A 22,741-nucleotide genomic window follows, 5' to 3' on the forward strand; every position below is an offset into this window, starting at 1 on the left:
AGCTGGCCCAGTGGCATATCCAGCTGCTGCAACCTCAATTCCTGACAGCTCTCAGGGAAGGCCAGGGGAGCTCTGCTTACCCCAATAAAATGCCCTTCAGCAGAGGCCCCTGCAGGCAGAGGTTCCCTGCCCTGCACTCCCCCACCCCCAGCCCCAGTGGGCGAGTGGGCGTGAGAAAGAAGCCAGGGTGGGAACTCCCCAACCGGGAAAGAAGGGGAGGGAAGGAGGGGGAGGCTCTGCGTTGGCCACATTTGCATGAGGCCAGCCGAAACCAGATGGTCAGGGTGGTGGAGTGAGGCTGGCCCACCGCAGCTGGCTAGCAAACGAGCAAACGTGAAAAGTGGGGATTCAGCTGGATCTACTTTGTGGTGAGGAGGAGGCGGACATCCAGCAGCCAAAACAAGGAAGGGGAACAGGGGGGAAAGGATAAAGAGAGGGGAGGAAAGGGGGAGAGAAGGGTGGGGATTGGGGGCCCAGAGAAACCAGGCCAGGGATAGAGGAAGGGAACAGAGAGTGCCCAGCCCTGCTATTCCTAGACATCCCCCTAGACATCCCCCACCTGTAAGCCCCACCCTCTCCCTGAAGTCCCAGGAGCCACCCGGGCTTGAGATGCCCAAACTCAAGCTTGGATGGGGGAGGGGCTCACTGCTAAGTCGGGGCTTCTGTTCAGGGCCAAGAGCCTGGGTGCCTAAGGAGGAACCTAGAACTCTCTGTCCCCTGGATCAGGGCCAGATTCACAGGGATGGGAGCAGGGACGAGGCCCAGACTCTGAGGCCCCCTTTGCAGAGCTGGTTGAATGTCTAAGGACTCCAGGGCCAGAGATGTCTGGTGACCTACCCGTTGGACACGGCTGGCATGGGTTTGCCCGTCCTGGAATTCAGGCTGAATGCACCTATCCTGTGGAGAGAGGGGAAGAGAGAGCATGCTATGAGCTGAGTACCCCCATCCAGACAGGCCAGCACACTTGGCATCCAGATGCTTGGAGACAAGCAGCTGCTCTGGAAGTCATTGAAACAGGATTAAAGTCACAGGCCAGAGCAAGCAGAGCCCTTCTTCTGGGCAAATTCCTCTCCCTCAGTGGTTCTCAAGGTGGGATGCCCAGACCAGCAGCACCAGCGTGTCCTGGGAACGTTATTAATAGGAATGTAAATTCCCAGGCCCAGCCCATACCCACGGGATCAGGAACTCTGCGGGGTGGAACCCAGCAATCTGTGGTGACCCTGGTGCCCGCTGCAGTTTGGGAACCCCTGTTCTCCCTTTCTAGCCTCCGCATCCAGACTGTGAGATGGGGAGACTACTGGAAGAATCACATGAGATCATGACATGGACTGAACTGTATCCCCCAAAATTCATGTATTAAAATCTTAATCTCCAGGACCTCAGAATGGGACTATATTTGGAGATAGAGTCTTTCTTTTAATTTTTTTTTTAATGTTTTATTTGAAACAGAGTATTGCTCTGTCACCCAGGCTGGAGTGCAGTGGCGCGATCTCAGCTCGCTGCAACTTCCACCTACAGGGTTCAAGTGGTTCTCCTGCCTCAGCCTCCTGGGTAGCTGGGACCACGGGCATGCACCACCACACCCAGCTAATTTTTGTATTTTTAGTAGAGACAAGGTTTCACCATGTTGGCCAGGCTGGTCTTGAACCCTTGACCTCAGGTGGTCCGCTCACCTTGGCCTCCCAAAGTGCTGGGATTACAGGCATGAGCCATCGTGCCCGGCCTGGAGATAGGGTCTTTAAGGAGGTAATTAAGGTAAAATGAGGTCATGGCAGTGGGTCCTAATCCAATGGCTGGTGTCCTCATAAGAAGAGGTGACTAGGACACAGAGCTGCACAGAGAGATGACAACGTGAAGACACAGAGATGAGAAGGAAGACAGCCATCCTCACAAGAAATGAACTCTGTTGACATCTTAATCTCTGATGTCTAGCCTCCAAAATTGTGAGAAAATTCATTTTTGTTTTTTAAGCCACTCAGTTTGTGGCATTTGCCACAACGGCCCCAGTGAACTAACACAGATTTCACAAGCAAAATACTGACGACCCTCATGCCTGGCCCAAAATATGTGTCCAGTAAACAGGAGATTTTCACAGGGTTTAGTCAGGAAGACAACTAAACTAAGACACGTAAAATATTTGATGAGGTAAAAGGTCCACCTCCCCCTCCAATATTGCCATCAACCTCTGTATTTTATTTAATCTTATCTTATCTTATCTTATTTTATTTTTGAGAGGGAGTCTCATTCTGTCATCCAGGCTAGAGTGCAGTGGTATGATCTCAGCTCACTGCAACCTCCGCCTCCTGGGTTCAAGCGATTCTCCTGCCTCAGCCTCCATAGTAGCTGGGACTACAGGCACGCGCCACCACACTGGGCTAATTTTTGTTTTTTGTTTCTTTTTTTTTTTTGAGACGGAGTCTAGCTCTGTCACCCAGGCTGGAGTGCAGTGGCCAGATCTCAGCTCACTGCAAGCTCCGCCTCCCGGGTTTACGCCATTCTCCTGCCTCAGCCTCCCAAGTAGCTGGGACTACAGGTGCCCGCCACCTCGCCCGGCTAGTTTTTTGTATTTTTTAGTAGAGACGGGGTTTCACCGTGTTAGCCAGGATGGTCTTGATCTCCTGACCTCGTGATCCACCCGTCTCGGCCTCCCAAAGTGCTGGGATCACAGGCCTGAGCCACCGCACCCGGCCTAATTTTTGTATTTTTTAATAGAGATGAGGTTTCTCCACGTTGGTCAGGCTGGTCTCGAACTCCCAACCTCAGGTGATCTGCACCCCCGTCGGCCTCCCACAGTGCTGGGATTACAGGCGTGAACTACTGTGCCCGGCCAACCTCTATTATTTTAGATCTTGCTTGTCCTTTAAGCCTCAGTTTCAAAACCTGTCTCCATAGCAAGCCTCCCTCAATACTCCCCCACCCCCAGAAAGAGTTCCCTGTCACCAACGGTGGACCAGGTGACAGCAGGCAGGAAACAGACCCAAATGACTAGTGGTTTTGGACCCAGGCAGCTGGGAGTTGGGAAGCACAGACACCCTCCCTAGTAGGGCATCTCCAACCTGGCAACCCACGTAAAGCCATGGGTGGGGGTGCTGCTGGGAAAAGCAGATGCTAATGGGTGTGCTACACTTAGCACATGGTTAACACTGAAGTGGGCACAGGGGCAGATGTTCCTAGAGAAAGAATATAAAATTATGAATAAAAATTGTTAGAAATATGTCCTAAGAGGGAGGGGCCTACCAAATATGAATGTGAATTTTGTATCCTGTTTTTCAAGAGGCCCTCAAATGCTGTAAGCTACAGAGGCCCCCAAAACAGGGGTTTTCCCCTTGTTCTCAATAAATGATAGCTATTTTCATTGTTTTCTAGGAACCCAGAGATGAGACCTTTTGGGAGCCAGGGAAACATTTCCAGGAGCCCAGGGACCATGAGTTACTGGGGGTCCCGGGCAAGGATCTGGAAGAGAGATCACACACACACGCACACACACACACACACACACACACACACACTGCAGTTATTATTATTCTTTTGAGACAGAGTCTTGCTCTGTTGCTCAAGCTAGAGTACAGTAGTGCAATCTCGGCTCACTGCAACCTCCTGGGTTCAAGAGATTCTCGTGCCTCAGCCTCCCGAGTAGCTGGGACTACAGGTGTGCACCACCATGCCCAGCTAATTTTTCTGTATTTTTAGTAGAGAGAGGGTTGCACCATGTTGGCCAGGTTGGTCTTGAACTCCTAAGCTCAGGCTATCCACCTGCCTTGGCCTCCCAAAGCCCTGGGATTACAGGTGTGAGCCACCGTGCCCGGTTCACACTGCAATGATTGATCATGGTGAGGGGACAGCGTCCAGTGGGAACTTGGCAGAAGCAAGCGGGGGGCTAATGATCTCCCTTTCCTGGGCTCTTTGCCCTGTGGCCTGGATGCCCATCCCAGTCTGCCCTCTCTTTCCTGGGCCCTGCCCATGAGTGTCAACCTAAAATATTCAAAAGGCTCGGAATCCAGTTAAATTAGTTTATTTAAATGCAAAGTGTGAGGGTGGCCGTCCAGAGAAACACGGACACCAAAAACTGGTGACCAGCATTCCCCAGTGTGGGGAAAGGTAAGAATTGTTTATACAGGCACGGGCCCTGCCCCGGGACTTCCTGAGAAATAGGGACGAGAGAGGTCACCCTTACCACCTGGCCAGCCCTGGCTGCCCCTGAAGACATCCTCAGGCTCCACTGTGAGAAGCCTTGGGATTCCTCATCCCAGAGCCTGCTTCAGAGCAACAGCTTTTTTCTAAAAGCAAATTAAGTTCAGGGACTGCCAGGGACAGGATGGGATGGGAGGGGCCTCACTGTAGCCAGCTCTGGCCTACAAGCTGTGAACAATCTTAGGAATATGCTATGTGTGTAGAGCCCTGGGTTCAAATCCCAGCTCTCCCTCTTTCTAGCTGTGTGTCCTTGAGCAAGTCACTTCCCCTCTCTGGGCTTCAGTTTCTTCTTCCACACTATGATAGGGGTCAGGGTGGGAATAGATTATATGGTGTCTAGTCTATTCCCTCCTGAGCCTTCCCAGGAGATGGGGCTCTAATAACCCAGCCTGGGTTCCCCTGAAATACCTGGATTAGAAGCCCCATGAGAGCAGTGATGCGTGGGGTCTCTGTATTCCTAACAACCCTGCAGATGCCAGTCATAGCCAGCTGACTGCTTTGCCCCCGCCCTGAACCAGCCCCCAGCTGAATGGGCAGGAAGTTGGCCCACCACTGGGAAAGCAACCCAGACACTCACGTGAGGGGCTTCTCCAGGCGGCTCCCAGGGGACCCCACAATCTCTCCAAGGGTGCAGAAGGCCTGGCCCAGGAAATCCTGCATGTCCAGGGAACAGAAGAGACCAGTGTCACCCACTCTGCTCACAGCTATCCCACCTCCCCCATCACCCAATTCCTGGAAGTGTGAGAGCCCTTAAATGACAGGGCGCAGCCTCGGACACACATTCCATCCCAGCAAAGCACCGGGCCCACCCGAAGGATGGCATTTCAGAAACTGTGGAATTGCCGAGCGGTCACTGGCAGAACTCACGTGCTTGGATAAATCGGGACTCTTAGAGTCAACGTCGTATCTGCAGGGAACACACAGAAATCATGAAGGTAGCTGTGGATGTTCTGCCCAATCCTGCCTGGGTTCTCAAGTTGAGTCAGGGCCCCTGTCCCCCAAAAACAGGTCCCAATGCAGTGAATATTTCCAGGAGTAATTGTTGGAAGGCATGAAAGGGAGCCTTCTGGGTGCTGGACATGTTCTGTCCTTGAGCTGGGTGATGATCAGAGGGGTGGAAATGGATGTAAAAATGCATCGTGGAGTAGGCGTTAAGATTTATGCACTTCACCATGTGTATGTTACACCTCATTAAAAATGGAAAAAATTAAATCAGTGAACTCTGTCGGCCCGGCTGGTTCACAGGTGGCTGAGCCACCTTACCTTTCGCTCCCCTCACTTACAGAGTTTCCCATCTTTGCTCTTTGCAGCCAAGCCTTGGCTGCCCGTGGTGCTAATACCTTGCTTCTGACCTTCCCTTATGGCTTCACCCTACCCAGGCCTGCCCAGCTTGCCCACGGGCCTGGTCACTCAAGAAGGAGGGAGGCATTAACATCTTCACCTCAGCCGTCTCCAGGCAGCGTGATGCAGCTGGCCTCCTCCCCTCACCTGGGGTCTGCTCACCTGGAGCCTCACCTGCCACCTTCCCCCAGCATCTCCCACCCCTGCACTGGCATCTCTGTGGCCAAACAGCCATGCCAGGCCCAGATGACTCCTGCTGAGAGATGGTCATTCTCTTATCAGCCCTCTTCAAAATGTCACCAGGTGACTTCTTTACAATGGGCTGTGCTGACTCTCCTCAGCCTCAATACCTCCCATCATTCCCTCCAAAGTTATTTCCTTCCACTGCATTCTTTCCTTTGCTCCCTAAGGTGCCAAACCCCCTTCTTTCCCACTCTGACCACTCTTCTGTGGGGCAAAGACTTTTCAAACCATCCCATACCCCATAAAAACAACATCACAAACTCCCCGGCCTGTTTACCAAGCCTGAAATCCCACCCTGATCTTTCATGTCAGGAGAAAGGCACTCTCATCTTCCAATGGATGCTAGATGCCTGAGCCCCACCAGCCAGGCCACCTCTGCGGGAGGGGAGGCTGCAGGGACCCTCTCCCAGAACACGCTTAGGCAGAGGAAGCAGCCAGTGGCTCCCTCCTGGTTACTAGGGGAGAAAAGGGCTCCCAGAGGCACAGCCAAGAGTAGCCTTCAGGATCTTTCCTCAGCGGACATTCCCCGGCACCAAGAAGCTTGCCTGATGCCATCCCCAACTTAACTGAGACAAACTGTTAAATTTGTCTCTCCTGGTGAGGGTGCAGGCCGACTTCAGCTAATTGCCACTTCTATCCCAGGCCAACCTGGGCTCCCGCTAATATCTCAGCTCCTACCACCTCCCCCAACCATCTTCCACTTACAAATCAAAACGGAGGTTCTGTTTCTCCTCGAAGAAGTAATCCACAATGAACTTGCGCACGAAGTCGGGATTGAGTGTGTTGTCGATGACTTCGGTGCGCCCAAACTGCAAGAGAAGTTGGAGGGTAAACCTCAGGACCGGGCTGGTAGGGCCGGGGAGAGCACTGGGCTCAGAGCCCCTTAGTCCTGGTTCTGGCAGTTATGAAAGCCCTGTCTCTCCAGGCTCCTGACATCCATCCCCTCCCAATCAAAGCATGAGTTCTTCCATCTGACAGTGGAAGGCACGTACAGTATGGCTCCAACCCACATGGCTTCTCCCCATCTCCATGCAAGCTGATGGTCTTCATACCTGAGCAGGCCCTTCCCTTCACCTGGCCTCCCTGTCTCTGCCAGTGACATATCCTCATTCCCTCAAGGCCTGATGTAAATACCACCTCCTCCAGGAAGCTTTCCTGATTCCTCCAACCAGAGAATTTTATTTCTCTGAGCCTCCCCGAACTTGTGCCCACTCCATGACCACCATTCTGAGAATTGATTCCACAATTAGGTGTGTACTTATTTGATTCCCCAGTTGCAAACACAAGGGCAGAGGCAGGGACCGTAGGAGACCACCTCCTAAAAGATCCCCACCTTTTGGTATTCATGCCTTGCATAATCACCTCCTGTCGAATGTGAGCTGGACCTAGTGACACACTTGTACTGAACAGAGTATCGCACACATCATAGAATGTCACCTCCAAGGTTATGTTATAAACAACGATGACTTCCGTATGGGCACTCTCTCTTGCTCTGTCTTGCTTGCCCACTTAATAAAACCAGCTGCCATGTTGTGAGCTGACTTATGAAGAGGGCGGCAAGGAAAGGAGGAGGCCCCAGGCTAACACCAGTGAGGAACAGCGGCTGTCAATCTGCCCATCCATAAGAATTGAAATCCTGCCGACAACCAGTGGGTGAGCTTGCAAGCAAATCTTGCCCAGTTGAACCTTGAGATGACTGAGGCCTTGGCCAACACCTTCACTGTGACCTTGTGAGAGAGACCCTGAGCCAGAGGACCCATTAAAGCTACACTCAGATTACTGCCTGTTGTTTAAACCACTAAATTCTGGGGTGATTTATTACTCAGCAATAGCTAACTAATTCAGAGACTGAATTGTCTTGGTTGCCCTTGCAGCTGATATTCTAAAATTTTGTACATAATAGGCAGTCAATAATTGAATCCCAATCAGTTTTGCAAATGACTTTAGGTCAAATCACACCCCATCTTTGGGCATCAGAATCACCTAGAGAACTTGGTAAAATACAGATTGTGGAGGGCCTCACTCCAGAAACTCTGACTCAGTAGGTCTAGAGTGGAGCCTTGGAATCTGCATTTTAGAAGTCCTCAGGTGATGCTGATACCGTGGGTCTGGGGACTTCTCTTTGAGAACCACTGGGCTAGGTGGCGGTCCACTGGGATCCAAGTCTCCTGCAGGCTCCACAAGCCATAGAGGAGGGCAGAGTGGGCATGAGTCCAGGCCAACCATCCCATCAAAGCAGCTCTCTTTTGTATCTGCTCAATACAGTAGACATTTTGAGCAAAATTTTTGTTTCAAAAAAGGGGTGAGGGGCTAAGAGGTGATATTCAAAACCACTGCATTTACAATAGACTATCATTCAGCCTTAAAAAAGGAAGGCAATCCTGTCATGTGCTACAACATGGTGCACCTTGCGGAGATTGTGCTAGTGAAATAAGCCAGTCACAGTAGGACAAATAATGTATGTGTCCACTTACAGGAGGTATCTAAAGTAGCCAAATTCATTGACATAGAAAGTAGAATGGCAGTGACCAAGGGCAGGGTGGAGGGGTGTAGGGGGAGTTGTTTAATGGGATAAGGGTTTCAGTTTTGCAAGATGAAAATGTTCTAGAGACCTATTTCACAACAATGCAAATACATTTGTAACTCTACTGAACTGTACACTTAAAAATGGTATGCGCAGTGGCTCAAGCCTGTAATCCCAGCACTTTGGGAGGCCGAGACAGGCGGATCACGAGGTCAGGAGATCGAGACCATCCTGGCTAACACGGTGAAACCCCGTCTCTACTAAAAAAATACAAAAAAGAAAAAAAACTAGCTGGGCGAGGTGGCGGGCGCCTGTAGTCCCAGCTACTCGGGAGGCTGAGGCAGGAGAATGGAGTGAACCCGGGAGGCGGAGCTTGCAGTGAGCTGAGATCTGGCCACTGCACTCCAGCCTGGGCGACAGAGGGAGACTCCGTCTCAAAAAAAAAAAAAAAAAAATGGTTATGATGTGGCTGGGCCCGGTGGATCACGCCTGTAATCCCAGGTTTTGGGAGGCTGAGGCGGGCGGATCATGAGGTCAAGAGATCAAGACCGTCCTGGCCAATATGGTGCAACCCCATCTCTACTAAAAATACAAAAACTAGCTGGGTGTGTTGGCGCACGCCTGTAGACCCAGCTGCTTGGGAGGCTGAAGCAGGAGAATTGCTTGAACCCAGGAGGTGGAGGCTGCAGTAAGCTGAGATCATGTCACTGCACCCCAGCCTGGCAGCAGAGCGAGACTCCATCTCAAAAAAAGAAAAAAAAAAAAGGTTACGATGGAAAATTTTATAATAATTAAAAAACGAAAAACATTAGCTAGGCATAGTAGCATGAACTTGGGGTCCCAGCTACTCAGGAGGCTAAGGTGAGGGGATGGTTGAGCCCAGGAGGGTGAGGCTGCAGTGAGCTATGATCACACCACTGCACTCCAGCATGGGCAATAGAGACCCTGTCTCTCAAAACAAAAGCAAATGAACGAAAAACCCACCACATTGTATGCTACATGAAGGCAGGGGTGCTGTTTGTTACAATATTTACCAGTAAGACAGGCAGGTGCAAAGCAAAATATTTTAAATGGGCTGTTTATTATTTTTAATAATCCTGAGTGTCAGAGTGTCAGTCTTCCTTGATGGGGCTCTGCAGTCCAGGAAAACACCAGCACATGGGCCCCTCACACGTGTGGTAGATGAGGCCCTGGGTTACCTGGGGCTTACCCTGAGTGTCCCTTCTACCCTGAATTAAGTTAGAAACTTCCAAAGGGGCTAGGCATGGTGGCTAACACCTGCAATCCCAGCACTTTGGGAGGCTGAGGCGGGTGGATCACTTGAGGTCAGGAGTTTGAGACCACCCTGGCCAACATGGTGAAACTCCATCTCTACTAAAAAAAACACGCACACACAAAAAATGAGCTGGGCGTGATGGCACACACCTATAGTCCCAGATATTTGGGAGGCTGAGGCAGGAGAATCACTTAAACCCAGTGTAAGGTGGAGGTTGCAGTGAGCTGAGATGACACCACTGCACTCCAGCCTGGGCGACAGAGAAAGACTCCATCTCACTGGAGAGGGAAGCTCCCACTCCAGGTAACATGCAGCACTCGATTTGGCATCTTGTTGCCCCTCACTCCCTTGGCGAGTCAATCTCATGTTCCAATCAATCTCATCTGCTAAATCTCTTCCTCTGCTGTGGCCTTGGTCCGGCCTCATCACTTTCTCACCTTGTCACCTTGACTACCATGGCAGCCTCCTAAGGGGCCCCCCCACATGTGCCAATTCCTAATGCTTGGAGCCTTAGCTCCCTGGCCATCCTGTTCTCCAACTCCCTACCCCTCCTGTGTGCACCCATTGTCCTCCTGCATCTCTAAGGCTGCACTTACTGCGCGACCTGATAATGATCTACGGAGTCTCTTTCTACCCCTCTAGGTTGTGAGCTTCTCAAGTAGCAGGAGAATCCAAGTTCTCCTCATCTTTGCAGCCCAGGACCTAACACAGCATTTAATACATAGTCGCAAGTTTAGATCGTAACAGCTGCTGTTTATTGAATACATACAATGCACAAGGAGCGGTTTTAAACATTTTGTGCCATATGGACATTGACCAATTTTGCATCTATGTGTAAATTCATTTCAGCATTCCTGATCGTCTATATGTGTGTGTTGTTTGAATTATTTGAACTGGTTGCAACACCTTACTAGTTTCCTCATTAATTAACAAGCTTTGATAATAAATATTTGTCATGCTAATTTTATACTTGCGTGGTAGTCATGATTTTACCTTTTTAAAAAATATATGCTTTAACAGGTGCTTTTTAAAAATATCCTTGCTCAAGCCCCACCACAGACCAATTAAATCCAAATCTCAGTGGGTGGGGCCTGAACAACTGCTTTTTTAAAAGTTCCCTTTAAAAAAGGGGTCATAATGTGATCTATCTGATCACAATGTGCCGATGGAGTTGAGAACCACTAACAAATGAGAATATAGCAGGAGGAGGGAAGGAAACTAACATTTACTGAGCCCCTACTAAATGCTCACCAGGTTAATGGATCATTAAGTTATCTCATTCAATTATTACAAAAATCCTGTGAGGTATTTTACACACGAGGAAACTAAAAATCAGAGAGGTTAAGTAACTTGCCCAAGATCACATAGCAAGGCAGCGCTGGGACCTAAACTCAAGTATATCTAACTCCAAAGCCCATTATATTTCTACTGCATCTAACTGTGAGGAGTCATCAAGCATTATGAAAATCAAATAAAGATGAGGTTTACTTCACAAGCATTTATGCAAGTCCCAGTGTGTGTCAAGCAATGGAGAGGACATCAACTTGAATAAGACTGGGTTCCTTTCCCATCCCCTAAATTCAGTAACAATCTTACAATGCATAACCCCTGTTCCAAAAGAGTTCCTGCCTTCTCCTCTCTTGCTCTTATTCTTGATGAATACCTCCTGCCTTCAGACAAAAGGAACATGTCTCTTAATGGCTTTCCTGCAAAATATTCCAGGTAAACACCCAGGTTTGAGAAAATCCTCCTTTAAGGAAGGGACTGACTTCCTTCCTCTCAATACACTTGCCTTCCTCCTTCAACAACCTCAAAGCATCCCTCTAGCAGGGTTTTAGATAAGCCCCAACCCAGAAGGAGCAGGCATCCTTTATGCAGTTTCCCTCCCCACCCCACCCCATCCCCAGCATAGGCTCCAAGGAAAACACCCATTAAGGAAGATGACAAGGCTGCTTTTAAAATGGCACTTGCAGCTTCAATAGAGGGGAATACCCTAGAGATTGATTCTGCCTAAGAAGAAAATGGAGTTCCCCTGGAAACAGGACACTGCAAGCCCACTCCCAATATCTCCTAGAGCAGGAAAGGGGCACACGAGCTAGGCTGGACAGTGAAAGATGACTAAGACTCAGAGGTAGTTAAGACATGCAGATCACAAACAACCGCAAAATCCACAATCTGGGAACTTACTGGAGATGTTTTATAGCCTTCATTACTTGGATGAATAACAAAGGGGAAAAAATGCTAAAACTTGGATTTTAAAATCTGAGAAGCCACCAGGTCCTGTCAGGCCCAATGTACACCCCATTAATGATGGCAGGAACACAACTGAAGAGACATTTAAAAAAATCATTTTGGCGGCTGTATTTCATTCTACATAGACTTATAGAGTTTTCAAGCCAGAAGGGACTTGGAGAGATGAGATATTAGCAGTCGAGCATTGGGAACCACAGGAAGGCATGCAATCTAAGTGCTGTACAGCAAATCCTGCTTAGGGATGGAGCAGGGGGATTAAACCCCCACCACCTGTAACACGGAGCGCAGCCAGCCCTGTTCATTCTGCCAGCTCCCTGGGCGTGACAGTCCATGCTTTCAAGCCTTTCTGCACCCTCTGTCCATACTTTGGGCTCTGAGGATACTGGGAGTGAGGGATCATCACTTTGCTCACAGACCACCAAACACTGGTAAGCACAGGAATTCTGATGAACAAAGGCTGACGGATACCCAGAGATCTGCATGCAGGATGTGATGCAGAGAGCCCTAGAGAATTGTTAGGGAAGGCGGGCAAGTGTGCACTGGGGAGGTTGAGGGATGAAAACTAGGCAGGAGGCTGAGTGACAGGGGAGGTGACAGGGGACCTCCCTGACTCCCGGGGCTGGGACGGCCTCCTACTGGGCAGAAGGAAAGAAAAAGTACAAATGAGAAGGAAGCCTAGAAATGAGGGAATTTGCCTTCTGAAAGGCTCTCTTCCTGGCAACAAAACTCAGTGGAAAAGGCTGACATGCCCCAAAAGATGCTCCCAAGGGCTCCGAAAACCTCTATGACTAAGCTCCATGAATATCAATTAAGCAGCATTAATTACATACCATCAGTTCCAGTGAGACCCTCAAAGTGGGGGCAGACTTGAAACTTCTTTGGAGACTAAATTAGGTGACTCCCTGGGACTCTACCACACAGAAGAGCTGGGATGTATGGGGCAGGTAGGCAGCTGTGTCGCCAGACCACCCTCAGAGGGAAGCCCAGAGCAGGGCTGAGGTTGAGAACCCAGGTTGGGCAAGCAAGGTCTTCCTGCCCCACATCCAACTACGGGGCCAGGAGGGTCCAGCCTCTGTCAAGACATAGGCGCCCAGCCCGCAGGGAGCTCTTGGGGCTGGCAGTTGGGCCTGGGCTGATTTGGAGGCTGGAGAGTCTCGCGCTGCTGCCTGCTGCCCACCCCAGCTCCAATCTTCATCCTACAGGAGATTGCTTCCCTTTGAACAGGATCACTATTGTTTCCTCAACCTGTGGCTTCCAGTGGGGTTTGGCCAGTGGGAGGCACTGGCAGATGGGAGACTGGAAGAGACAGAGGTTAGGGTATTTCTTCCCACTCCTGCCCAGCCTCAGTTCCATGGTTCTGGGAGGGGCTGCTTCCCTCCAGGACCACAGACCCCACCAGGCAGGCCCTCTACCTCCCTCTCAGAGAGCAGCACTGCCTTCTCCCATCGCCATGGCAAGCCTGGGTGGTAACTAACCTGTAAGAGGCTTATGCTGTGAATGGAGGCTGGGACTAGGTCTGACAATTTTTATCCCTATAGTTTCTCTACTCCCTAACGCAGTCTCTGAACTTCTGGGATTACTGTGCCGGCTCCCTTGTTAACACTTCCTGTGGGTCTGGGTGGACCCACAGATCAGGTGATAACGTGAGTGTCCCTGACCTAACACCCTGCCCAACCTCTATCCCTTTCCCTGAAGCCCCCACACACAGAGAGAGAGACAGGAGGTGGGGGAGAGAGAGAGAGAGAGAGAGAGAGGAGAGAGAGAGAGAGAGAGAGAGATTGACAGAGAGAAGGAGAGAGATAGTCCTCAACTCTCCTGTGATTTCCTTTTAAAAATATTTACAAGTTGGGCTAGCACTTTGGGAGGCAGGAGGATCGCTTGAACCTAGGAGTTTGAGATCAACCTGGGCAACATAGTGAGACCCCATCTCTACAAAAAATAAGAAAATTAGCCAGGCATGGAAGCACACATCTGTAGTCCCAGCTACTTGGGAGGCTGAGGCAGAAGGGTCAATTGAGCCCAGGAGACTTGAGGCTGCAGTGAGCCGTGATCACGCCACTGCACTCCAGCCTGGGCGACAGAGCAAGACCCTCTCTCAAAAACAAACAAACAAACAACAACAAGAAAAAACAACCAAAACAACCACCAAAAAAACCTAAATTGACCTAGGACCTGATTTTAGAGCTGGAAGGAACCAAATCCTCTCAATTAACACATAAGAAAACAAAGGCAGAGAAGGTGGGCAGGGGGGCTGTTCTGACCAGGTCACACAGCTCATTAGAAAACGGATGCTGACAGTAACCCAGCCGGTGGGGCTTCCAGCGCTGAGTGGAGCCCTGGGTCACCCAGAAGTCTGTGGACACCCCTGCTCAGGTTTCTTTCTTCCTCCCGATCCTCCTCCTCCTCCTCCTTCTGCTTGGTATCCTGACTTCTCAACTTCAAAACACTTCCACACATCCATGATCTCATGTAATCCCTCCAATGACCCCGTGGAGATGAAATTATTATCATCCACACTTTACTGATGAAGGAAAAGAGCTCTTGGAGACCAGAGAAGCCCTCCCAGAGGCAACCCATGGTGGGTGAGGAAGGGCCAGGACTCGCAGGAGTGAGAAAGGCAGAGCATCCCTTGTGCTCACCACAGCCCCTACCTCAGGCATGCATGGGTGGCTCACTGCAAGCCTGAACAATCTTCACAGCCCTGGATTTAGGCAGCTCTTGCCTTTTTACAAATTACAGCTGGATGGAGCTTCAGAGCCATGCACCAGCTGCAAAGCCCCCAGGGGCTGTGCCAGTGGGATAGGAGGCTGTAGCTGACAGACTGCTCTCCACCTCACAAGCTTCTCACCCTTCCCCAGCCATAACTCCCCCTACACTTTTCATATATTATTGATGGCTCCTTAATTGGGGATTATAAAAGCCTCGCTGCAGAGCCCAGCCCTGGCCCCTCATGAATCATGTTCACCAGGATTAAAATTAGAGGCCAGAGTCGGCCGGGCGCGGTGGCTCAAGCCTGTAATCCCAGCACTTTGGGAGGCCGAGACGGGCGGATCACGAGGTCAGGAGATCGAGACCATCCTGGCTAACACTGTGAAACCCCGTCTCTACTAAAAAATAGAAAAAAATAGCCGGGCGAGGTGGCGGGCGCCTGTAGTCCCAGCTACTCGGGAGGTTGAGGCAGGAGAATGGCGGTAAACCCGGAGGCGGAGCTTGCAGTGAGCTGAGATCCGGCCACTGCACTCCAGGCCGGGCGACAGAGCGAGACTCCGTCTCAAAAAAAAAAAAAAAAAAAAAAAAAAAAAATTAGAGGCCAGAAAGCTACCTGACTCAAATAGAAACGGAAAAAGGGAATGTGCTTTCCACGCTAGCCCTGGGAACAGGAGCCAGGTGGGGGCGCCCAGGGGCTGGGAAGAGTGGCTTGAGATCTGTGGACAGGAAAGGAGGGCCTGGGGATTTGGAGGAGCAGGGAGGATCTGGCCATGCCAGGCGGGCCACCATCTTGGGTCTGGAAAGTTCTCTCTGGTTCTGTCACTGAAGGAGTCCAGAATTCTGTGGCCGCCCCTCCTTGTTGCAGTGAGGAAAACCAGGTCCAGAGAGAGATGGGGCTTGCCTAAAATCACAGGGAGTGAGCCATGACCTTGGCACCTTTCGTTTATTTGGCTCGGTGACCTCCCAAATGGCTGCCTGTTTTGTTATGGCTTCCAGGTAAGGCAGGGCAGAGGTGGAGACAGGGGCCCTGAGTTAGGGGAGCCCAGGCTCCCGGTTCTCAGGCCTGGACAGAGAAGCCTCCGTATCTCGCCCAGAGACCAGGGTAGGGTGTGAAACTTTACCAAGCTTAGAATGAAAGACTTCCTGCCAAAAAGCTGAGTTCCTAATTAGCCATTGTTCCAGATAATCTGTTCAATCATCCCAGCTCCTGGGGAATGACCCTTTACGATGAGCCTGGCTGCCAAGCTACCAACAGAATACTCTCCACTGCCCTGTCCCCACCCCCAGCCTTCCAGCCCAAGGTCTGACTGTAGAGGGTGGGGGGCCCTGAGCAGTCCCCACCCTAAAGGAAGCCAAGCATCATCGAGGGGGCCCTGGGACTTGTCCCCCAGCTCACCCCAAAACATTGATAACTCCTGCCCAATGGCATCACGATGTCTGAAATGATACTGTCAATGGTTCCTTCCTCCAGATAAAGCATTAGTTTCTCACTTAGGGCTTCTTATAAGAAGAGCTATTATTGAGCTTTTTCTGCAGGCCAGGCACTTTACACGAATTAGCTTATTTTCTCCTCACAGCAGGCTTGTGAGCCTAAGCGCTCAGCCGAGATCCCCCAGCTGGGCAGGTGGCAGGCCCATGTTTAAACTTGACTTTGGAGTGCACAGTTTCAACAGCTCAGCCACAACTATAAAGTGCACCTGGACACTAACACTGAAAAGCAAATAGACCTATCAGCCACCAGGGGACCTGGCCTAGAACTCAGGGTTTACTAGAAAAGCCAACTCCTTTCTTCAAATGAAATCTCAGGCTCGTGTCTAATGTACTACACAGAAATAATGAACACCTCTGCTTGAAGAAGGAAAGGGAGGCAGGGGCTACACACACATTCACGGTTGGTCCTGGAGCTGTCACCCTCAAATCCTGGGGCTAGAAAAGCACACTTTGGGCTGGGTGCAGTGGCTCATGCCTGTAATCCCAGCACTTTGGGAGGCCAAGGCAGGCGGATCTCCTGAGCTCAGCAGTTCGAGACCAGCCTGGCCAACATGGTGAAACTCCGTCTCTACTAAAAATACAAAAATTAGCTGAGGGGTAGTGGTGTGTGCCTGTAATCCCAGCGACTCGGGAGGCTGAGGCAGGAGAATTGCTTGGACCCAGGAGGTGGAGGTTGCAGTGAGCCGAGATTGTGTCACTGCACTCCAGCCTGGGCGACAGAGTGAGACTCCGTCTCAAAAACAAACAAACAAACAAACAAGAGAAGCCTACTTTGAAAGTCAGTGGCCTGGGCAGAGGAGAAAACCAGGGACCCCGACTTGGAAAACCACATTCACATCCCGGCTCTGCCACTTTCTAGCTGAGTTGCTGAGCGAAGCCAGGATCCCTCTGAGCTCTGCTTCCTCATCTGGGTGTGGTGAGGGCCAAGGGAGACAATGGGGTGCTGCTGATGAGGAGACTGTACAGGGTAGAAGGCATGTCAGTCACCCTCTTATTTAAGGAGGGGCAGGAAAGGGGATATAGCCTCTTTACAGCTTGTCTGATGGTACTGTATAATAATAAAAAGAATGTTTACAAGTCCTGATCACAGGCAGACACTGCTAAGTGATTCTGCCATGTGGTCCCTACCACAGTCCACTAAGCAGGCATTGGGATCCCATTTTACTGATGAAAAAAACTAAGGCTCAGAGAGAGGTTAAGGAGAAAATGGCAAAGTCAGGATTCGAAGGGACATCCCAGACAACACCTCACTGTGCCAAAGCAGGTTTTAAAGCCCTAACCCTAAGACTGTGAGTTGGTGCCCATAGACCCATCTAAGTCCCTAAAGTAAAGCTTTGGCCCTGGACTGCCTAACCCTGATCACGGGGAGTCAGAGCCCTGAAAATTCAGCTGCATGACAAAAGCAAAGGCCACTAAAGGCTTTCCAAGTGACCTAAGGCTCAGGAGGGACCTCTCTTTGCAGAGGCAGACTTCTCTTCAAAAAGGGGAGAGTCCAGAAAGACAACCCCAAGCTTGCCATGGAGTCCACCTCTTAGAGAGGCCTGCCTTCCGCTTTGTGCCTTAGCAATGCTGATGGTCCACTCATTCCTTTATATCTTTAGATTATGGTCTGTGTGGAATGACCAAGGCCAGGTCAACAGGGAGCCTAAATTGGGCTCAAGGCCTGGCAGGCAGAAGGCTATTTCATTTCAGATTTAAACTCTTGGCATTGAACAAACTGGATCCCCAGTGTCCTTGCCCACCACAGTCTTATTCCAAAACCTCCACAAGACTGCAAATTATCTTCCTGCTTCTGCCCTTTCCCCTGCAGTCCACTCTGCACACAGTGGCCAGGGTGGTCTTTCTCAAACATAAACCGGGCTGCATCACTCCCCTGCTTAAAACCCTTAAATAGGCCAGGCGTGGTGGCTCACACCTGTCATCCCAGCACTTTGGGATACTGAGGTGGGAGGACCACCTGAGGTCAGGAGTTTAAGACCAGCCTGCCCAACATGGTGAAACTCCGCCTCTACTAAAAATACAAAAATTAGCCGGGCATGGTGGCGCATGCCTATAGTCCCAGCTACTTGGGAGGCTGAGGCATGAGAATCGCTTGAACCCGGGAGGAAGAGGTTTCAGTGAGCCGAGATCCAGCCACTGCCCTCCAGCCTGGGCAACAGAGCAAGACTCCATCTCAAACAAAACAAAATAAAACCTTCAAATAGCTTAGCATCACACTTAGATCAGTATTGGAACTCTTTCTATGGCCTCTACAGGATCTGAAACTGATGACCTGTGTGACTTTATTGCCCACTGTCTTCATTGTTCATACCACTCAGACTACACCAGCCTTCTTTTTGTCCTTGAAATGCTGTAAGCTTGCTCCCGCCTCAGGGCCTTTGCACTTGCTGTTCCCTCCACCTAGAACACCCTGCTCCTCAGAATGATGCATGGCACCACGCAGGCCGCTGCTCCAGTGCCACCAGGGTTGGCTTAGTTCACAGGACCTCCAAGGGTGGCCTTTCCCACTGTTATGGAGAGCCCAGGTCGACGGTAGATTGCAGTTAGTATTTCCAGGCATTTTCACAAGCATTACCTTAGTCTATCCACGAAGGTCTCTCAGCCTCATTTTATAGATTAGTAAGCTGAGACTTGAGAAGATAAATAACTCACCTAGGTCACACAGTTAGTAAATGTCAGAGCTGGTATGAAAACCCAGGGTTTTGGACATCAAGTTCAGGCCTTATCTGACAAATACATTTGACTGTTATTCATGATGTCTTTAGGCACCAAATGGGAAAATACAGCACATAGGTAACTGAACGACCTACCCCAAAGATCAATTAAAAAACTGAGGCCAATCTGGGAAAAGGTCTCTCGTGGAGGAACCCAGCACTCCATCCCATTCAATTCCTTGTCATCTGTGTGGGTGAGGACTACAGCTGACCCAGGACCAAGAGGCATGACCAAGATGCTGAATGCACAATCGTAATTCACCTTGGTCTCCATAAACTGTAACAACGGACTGAATCCAACAAACGACACATGATGGCAATAAATGTGAAATCACAGATTTAGGTTCAAAAACTCATCACCAAGTCTGAGGTAGGGAACTTGGCAATGCTATTTGGACAGCAACTCATGGAGAAAGATACAGAAGTCCCCAAACTCAATATGAATTAAGTCAAAAACACCTGCCAAAAGATCAGCGGGATACCGGGTAGTGTCGCTAGATGTGCAATCCTCAGAAGCAGACACATAACATGCAGAGGCCAGCAGGGAGGACAGTGATGATCTAGGGCGAGCCCCTGTGTGGAAGGAGCCAGCTCATGATGCTCTGGGCTGCAGAAGGGGATGGCGGGGACACATGCTGTCCAGGACGAGTGCTCAGGTTGGTAAAGGGACAGGAAATGGTGATATAAAAAGCCTCAGTTTCCTCCTCTGTCAAATAGGGCCAATAATAATAATACCTCCTTCATAGGACTGTTGTGAGGATTCATTGAGTTAATGCAGGTAAAGTACTTAGAACAGTGTCTATGGTCGGGCACAGTGGCTCATGCCTGCAATTCCAACACTTTGGGAGGCCTAGGCAGGTGAATCACTGGAGGTCAGGAGTTCAAGACCAGCCTGAAACCAACCCCATCTCTACTAAAAATACAAAATTAGTCAGGCGTGGTGGCGCACGCCTGTAATCCCAGCTACTCAGGAGGCTGAGGCAGGAGAATCGCTTGAACCCAGGAGGTGGAGGTTGCAGTGTGCAGTGATTGTGCCATTGTACTCCAGCCTGGGCAACATAGCAAGATGCCATCTCAAAAAGAACAGAACAGTGTCTGGCACGTTACTGTCGTGTGTTTGCCATTATCATTACTGTTGTTGGTATCATCTCCCTGGGTTGAAAGTGAGCTCCTCCGGTTGTAGGCAGTGTCTGGTCCCCCTTTGCACCCCCAGCATTCATCCCCCGGCACATAGTAGGTGCTGCTGTAGTCTGAATGTTTGTGTCCCTCCGAAATTTATGTTGAAATTCTTACCTCACTGTGATGGTATTCAGAGGTGAGACTTTGGGGAGGTGATTAGGTCAGGAGGGCAGAGCCCTCATGAATGGGATTAGAGTGTGTTCATCCCTCCCACCATGTGAGGACACAGCAAGATGGAACCAGCCCTCACCAGACATTGAATTTGCTGGTGCCTTGATATTGGACTTCCTGGCCTCCAGAACTGTGCAAATAAATTTCTGTTGGTCATAAGCTACCCAGTTTATGGTATTTTTGTTATAGCAGCCTGAACAGACTGAGACGGTGCCCAACACATGCTCGCAGCATCAAGGTTATGTGAAGACACACGTCAAGTTGCCCGGAGGAAGATGGTTCAGAATATTTAGAGATGAACCATCAATCTCAGCTGCTGGTGAAAAGTTAAACAGGATAATTTTGCTCAAAAAAGAGACTGAGCGCTTTGGCAGGGACATGTGGGTGTGGTGGCTGGGGCCACATGACTGCAGTGGTATGGGGTGATCTGCCGGACACCCTAAGATTCTGTGATTCCCATTTCTTTTTCCAACAGGCCCTCAGCCAAGACAGCAGCCTGGTGAGAGAGGGGTAGGGATCTCCATACCCACTTTTCAAATGGGGAACCTAGAGGGGTTCCCTCTCGTGTCCCTCTTCCCAGTGAGAGCATTTCTGGGACTCTTCCCACCTGGCCATCCTGCCTTCCCCAGGACATGCAGCAGGCCCTGGCCCGCCTTGATGCAAACAGTGCTTGATTTTCTAGGCTAAAATTACATCTTGAGTCAATTTTCATGAAATGTGGTGACATATTTAGGTGCTGGGAAGATGGAGTTTTCTCAGAAGGCATAAAAATGATCCAAATGGTTAAAACCAGCTGAAAGCCGGCAGCCAGGGGCCACGAGAGCAGATTTCATCCCTCCCGGGATTGGCTTATCTGCAGCCTCATGCAAACCCCACTACAGAGAAAGTGCTGTGCCTGCACTTGACTCCCCCTCTGATCACAGCATTATTATTTCTCGGCCAAGATTGTGGTAACAGAGAGGTGATTTGTTCCTGAAGGGCAATGAACTAGATGGAGGAGTGGCGGGAATGGTTCCTGTTTATTTGCAAGGGCAGTCTTCCATCCAGGGGCAGTGCCATAGAGACAATCTGGACTTTTCTTTAATTCTCCATTTCTGATACTTTCCTCTGTGGGTCGCACAGAGAATCAAGCAAGGAATTACAGCCCCTCTCCCATCCCCAGTATGTTTATTTGTTTGCTTTCAAGACAGGGTCGTGTTCTGTTGCCCAGGCTGGAGAGCAGTGGTGCAATCTAGGATTACTGCAACCTCTGTCTCCTGGGTTCAAGCGATTCTCCTGACTCAGCCTCCCAAGTAGCTGGGACCACAAGTGTGCGTCACCATGCCTGTCCAATTTTTATATTTTCAGTAGGGACGGGGTTTTGCCATGTTGGCTAGGCTATCCCCAGTATGTTTAAATGCATCTTCCTTTCTCCACAAAAAGCTGTGTGAAGGCCGGGTGTGGTGGCTCACACCTGTAATCCCAGCACTTTGGGAGGCTGAGGCGGATGGATCATCTGAGGTATTTCAAGACCAGCCCGGCCAAGATGGTGAAACCCCATCTCTACTAAAAATATAAAATTAGCTGAGCATGGTGGTGCACAGCTGTAATCCCAGCTACCGGGAGGCTGAGGCAGGAGAATCATTTGAACCTGGGAGGCAGAAGTTGCAGTGAGCCGAGATCATGCTATTGCACTCCAGCCTGGGCAAAAAGAGTGAAACTCCACTCAAAAATAAATAAATAAATAAAGCTGTGTGAAACAGCATGTGCCCTACGGGTGGCCCATGTGGCTGAGCTCTGCCATCTTCACTCCTGGAGTCTGGGCATGGGTCCTGCTCACCTCTCATAAACGAGGTCAGCCTCCTTGATTTTTACAGACCCTTCTGTTCTGATATTCTCACTCTACAACTCCAGCTGTCCTCAGCCTGACATCCATGAACTCCCTGTATTGACTCTTCCTCTATCTTGCAAGCCTCACATCCTGAACACCAGCCATGCTCCTCTGTCTGTGCTGCACGGCCTCCGTTGGCCCCTCTGGTTCCACTCCCAGCCTTTCCCCACACTGCTCTGTGCCCAGGAAGGCTGACCCAAGTTGACTGCCCCAGTGATCTGTTGGCCCTAGGTCTCCTAGTGAGGTTCCACCAATGGGAGACACCAGCAGGAGATAGGAGGCAGGAAGAGAGTGAGGTTGCCTGAGTTGACTACGTCCCTCCACTGGGGCTCCTGGTCCCATTTGGAAGTCCCTTGGGGTTCCAGGAACCAGGATTCCCCTTCCTCCCCAGGCCTGGAGTGGTAATGGCTCCCTCTTATTGCTACCCTTGAGACTCACCATCTTTCATTGATTTTCTTGAACCCTATCCACCCCTTTATTACATCCCTCAACAGCGCAGGATGCTACTGGGCCCCTGGGTTTTGTCTTCGCACATCACTGAAACCTGAAACCGAGCTCAACTCAGCTCCTCTGCAGACTGAGGCCAGTCCTGCCCCATCTGTAGAATGAGGAGGTTGAGCCAGATGATCTTGAAAGTTCCTTCCAACCCATACCTCCTCTGCTCCACATCATGCACCCCAGGCAAATGGCTTGTGTTTGGGCTCAAATTCCATTAAAAAAAAAAATCCAAATGACCTGTCAAAATGCCTTAGTTGAATGTGGCCTTCCGGCTGCGACTT

The 22,741-nt window shown here is 50.3% G+C and overlaps 1 protein-coding gene across 8 annotated transcripts in view; it reads right to left on the reverse strand.

The window, feature by feature from the left end:
- CPNE5 (copine 5) overlaps positions 1-22,741 on the reverse strand; it is a 97,584-nt gene that overhangs the window by 53,112 nt on the left and 21,731 nt on the right. For 6 of the 8 annotated variants that reach the window (XR_004438694.1, XM_033216995.1, XM_033216994.1 and 3 more), the window contains exons 4-7: positions 6,481-6,584; positions 5,059-5,098; positions 4,769-4,845; positions 838-897 (exon numbers count right to left, since the gene is read on the reverse strand). Coding sequence is in view for 6 of the 8 variants with exons in the window: in XM_033216995.1 (XP_033072886.1) it covers positions 838-897; positions 4,769-4,845; positions 5,059-5,098; positions 6,481-6,584 (281 nt within the window). In the remaining 2 variants the exon portion in view is untranslated. Of the gene's footprint in view, positions 1-837; positions 898-3,996; positions 4,278-4,768; positions 4,846-5,058; positions 5,099-6,480; positions 6,585-22,741 lie in introns of those variants that run through there. The other 2 variants (XM_033216998.1, XM_033216996.1) reach the window with 2 other exon arrangements.

The sequence above is a fragment of the Trachypithecus francoisi genome, unplaced genomic scaffold, assembly GCF_009764315.1.
Source record: "Trachypithecus francoisi isolate TF-2019V2 unplaced genomic scaffold, Tfra_2.0 Lachesis_group10, whole genome shotgun sequence".
NCBI classification, from domain to species: Eukaryota; Metazoa; Chordata; class Mammalia; order Primates; family Cercopithecidae; genus Trachypithecus; species Trachypithecus francoisi.